At 34.1% G+C, this 2,561-nt stretch overlaps 1 protein-coding gene across 1 annotated transcript; it reads right to left on the bottom strand.

Moving 5' to 3' along the window:
* Window positions 1-554: 554 nt before the first annotated feature.
* On the bottom strand, window positions 555-1,764 carry LOC126669599 (uncharacterized). Its single transcript, XM_050363101.2, has one exon. It carries the CDS (start codon window positions 1,625-1,627, stop codon window positions 1,067-1,069), a length of 561 nt encoding a protein of 186 aa, XP_050219058.1. The 5' UTR covers window positions 1,628-1,764; the 3' UTR covers window positions 555-1,066.
* Between the last annotated feature and the right edge of the window lie 797 nt (window positions 1,765-2,561).

The following is a 2,561-nucleotide window of genomic DNA, read 5'->3' as shown; positions in this document are numbered from 1 at the left end:
TAGGTATAACATCCGAGAACGTGCCAATTCCGTCTCATGAGATCTATGATTGGTCACATCAGATCAATGTCGGCGTTGATGATTATGATTCATCCTTTGTGATAGCTTCAACAGCAGGTTTGCTGTCCATTTCAAGGATAGCAATTTGCAGCCTCTATTTCAAGAGGATGCAGGACCACCAAGGCTCCCCATAATTCAGCTTGACGGAGCCAGCTGAATCTCCGTCGCTATTTCGAGCTTGGACCACGTCGCTTCGCTACGAATTGCACCCTGATTAAATGTTCCTTTATTCTTTAATTTTTTTGCAAGAACTAAACTAACCGGAGGATTCCAATCGATTAACTGTTCCCTTATTCTTTAATTTTTTGTAAGAACTAAACTAACCAAATTAATTCAGTTATTCTTTAATTTCATTCAAATTATACCAAATTTATATAAAAATAAAATTATTCATAAATTAAAACCCAACTGAATCATCATCAATTTTTTGCACAACCCTGCTCAAGATATTGAAACATACCAGAAAGAACCAAGAACTCGTTAACAAGCCAGAATTAAAAACTAAAAACAGAATATATAAACTTTACTCAAATTTAAGGCAGAATACAAAGACAAAGTACAAGAAATTACCCAGCTAAAATTAAATAAACCTTATAAAATAAACTCCTTAATTCTAACTAACCCCTTACCTTCAACAGCTAATCAAAGCTATACATAAATTTCCAACATAAACTATTAAATTAAACTTAGAACTAAACTAAATAGGTAGTACCGCAACAAAACGCGTCCGCCTGCGTGCTTTTACATATAATCACACGCACGAACCCATAAATTGCGTAGTTGATTTGAGTTCAAGTCGCCAACTCAATCTTCCCCTTGAAAAAATAAGGGAAGATTTCATTGAAAATGAAAAACAACAAATACAAACCCTAACTATTAGCTTCCCAATTATGCCGATCCAACCACACCCCTAAAGATTCCATGCCGATCCAAACACACCCCTAAAGATTCCATGCCGATCCAAACCCACGACCACTACCATCACCGGATCGGGTCAGATGATTAATTATAAGCTGAGACCTAACATCCTTCTTAGGTCACACGTGGCATCATCGATATTATTCTTCTTCGTGAAAAACGCTGGTACAGGAAGCGAACTAGGCGGAGGGGAAGTAAAAAAAGCAGATCCGGCGTAAAAACCGGTAGATCGGAAGCAGATCTGAGTCTGTACACGGTCCGGATCCGGTCCAAGACGGTGGGTTGAACCAAGATCCAGATCTACGTCTTTTTTCTTCTCTATGTTAATAGGTTGAGAAACCGCCTTCGCCGGGGACAGTTTTGGTAACTGCTCACCGCGTTTAAGAATTTTGACCTGCCCTAAAACAGGAATTTTTTCGGCCTCCACTTTGGCTACTACGGCGGCGCGTGCGGGTGGAGAGGTGTTAGGGCTTCGCTTTCTTCTGTTGGGTTGAGCCCGATTTGACCGATTATTAGGGTTAGGAGTCGGGTTAGGGTTAGGGTTAGGGTTCCGATACAATTTCATTTCTGGGGGTAAGGAAATTAAACCTCGCCGTGATGATAATGGATTTTGAAGGCAGTCTTGCGGATTCAGAATTGCAACGCCCATTTTTTGGTCTGCTACAAAATATTTTGAGTTTAGGTTAAAATTTCAAAAGCTTTTTGGGAATAATTTTGTGTTTGGAAGCGAAGAAAATTTTAGAGAGAGAAAAGAAAAATTTAGAGAGAGAGTTTAAAATTAATAATACTTCAATTGATTTGTGTAGGGGATTTTTATAGGGAAGGAAAAGCCATTTGATTTGCGTGACTAGGGTTAGTGAGGCGGTTGGGAGATTAAACATTAATACTCTCGCTAGGAATCCGTGTACATCACGTATAATTTAGATGTGGTAATTATCTGAGTCATTATGATTATGATTTGGAATAATTTGTTTTTTTAACTGGAATCTGGAATTTCATTCTATACATATCATCAATTAGTTTTTAGGTAGGTGCCTGTTTATTACTCATTTACTTATAGTTAGTTTTATTTTAAATAAAAATTTGGTTTTTATAGCTATATTATTTTTAATAAAAATTATTATAATTTTAGATATTGTTTCATTATTAATTAATAAATTTACTATTATTCATAATTGAAAAATTGAATCAGTTTATTTTTAGAATTTAAATTAATTATAAAAAATTATATTATACTCCCTCCATTCTGAAATAGTTGCCGCTTTAGGGAATTTTTTTTATTCCATAATACTTGTCATTTTAGAATACCAAAAAAGCATTTATTGCTATTTTTCCATATATATCCCTCATCAATCCATTGAAAGAATACAAAAATACAAATAAAGAGTCATACTGATTAATGTTAACAAGTTTTAAAAAAGGCTAATTTAGTAAAGATACTTATAATTTTAGACATATTTATTAACTTCTTAATTTGTGTGAAAATGGCTAAAGCGACAACTATTTCAGAATGGAGGGAGTATTATTTAATTTTTATATTTATATTTAATTTTAATATAAATTAAATTATTAGTTTATAATTA

This window comes from Mercurialis annua, linkage group LG2 (genome assembly GCF_937616625.2).
Source record: "Mercurialis annua linkage group LG2, ddMerAnnu1.2, whole genome shotgun sequence".
Classification (NCBI taxonomy): domain Eukaryota; kingdom Viridiplantae; phylum Streptophyta; class Magnoliopsida; order Malpighiales; family Euphorbiaceae; genus Mercurialis; species Mercurialis annua.
Note: the sequence above shows the minus strand (reverse complement) of the source record. Positions and strands in the feature narration are given on the sequence as shown.

What these genes read in the sequence shown, in the direction of transcription:
- LOC126669599 (XM_050363101.2), bottom strand. Translation starts at nt 1,627, where the DNA reads ATGGGCGTTGCAATTCTGAATCCGCAAGACTGCCTTCAAAATCCATTA.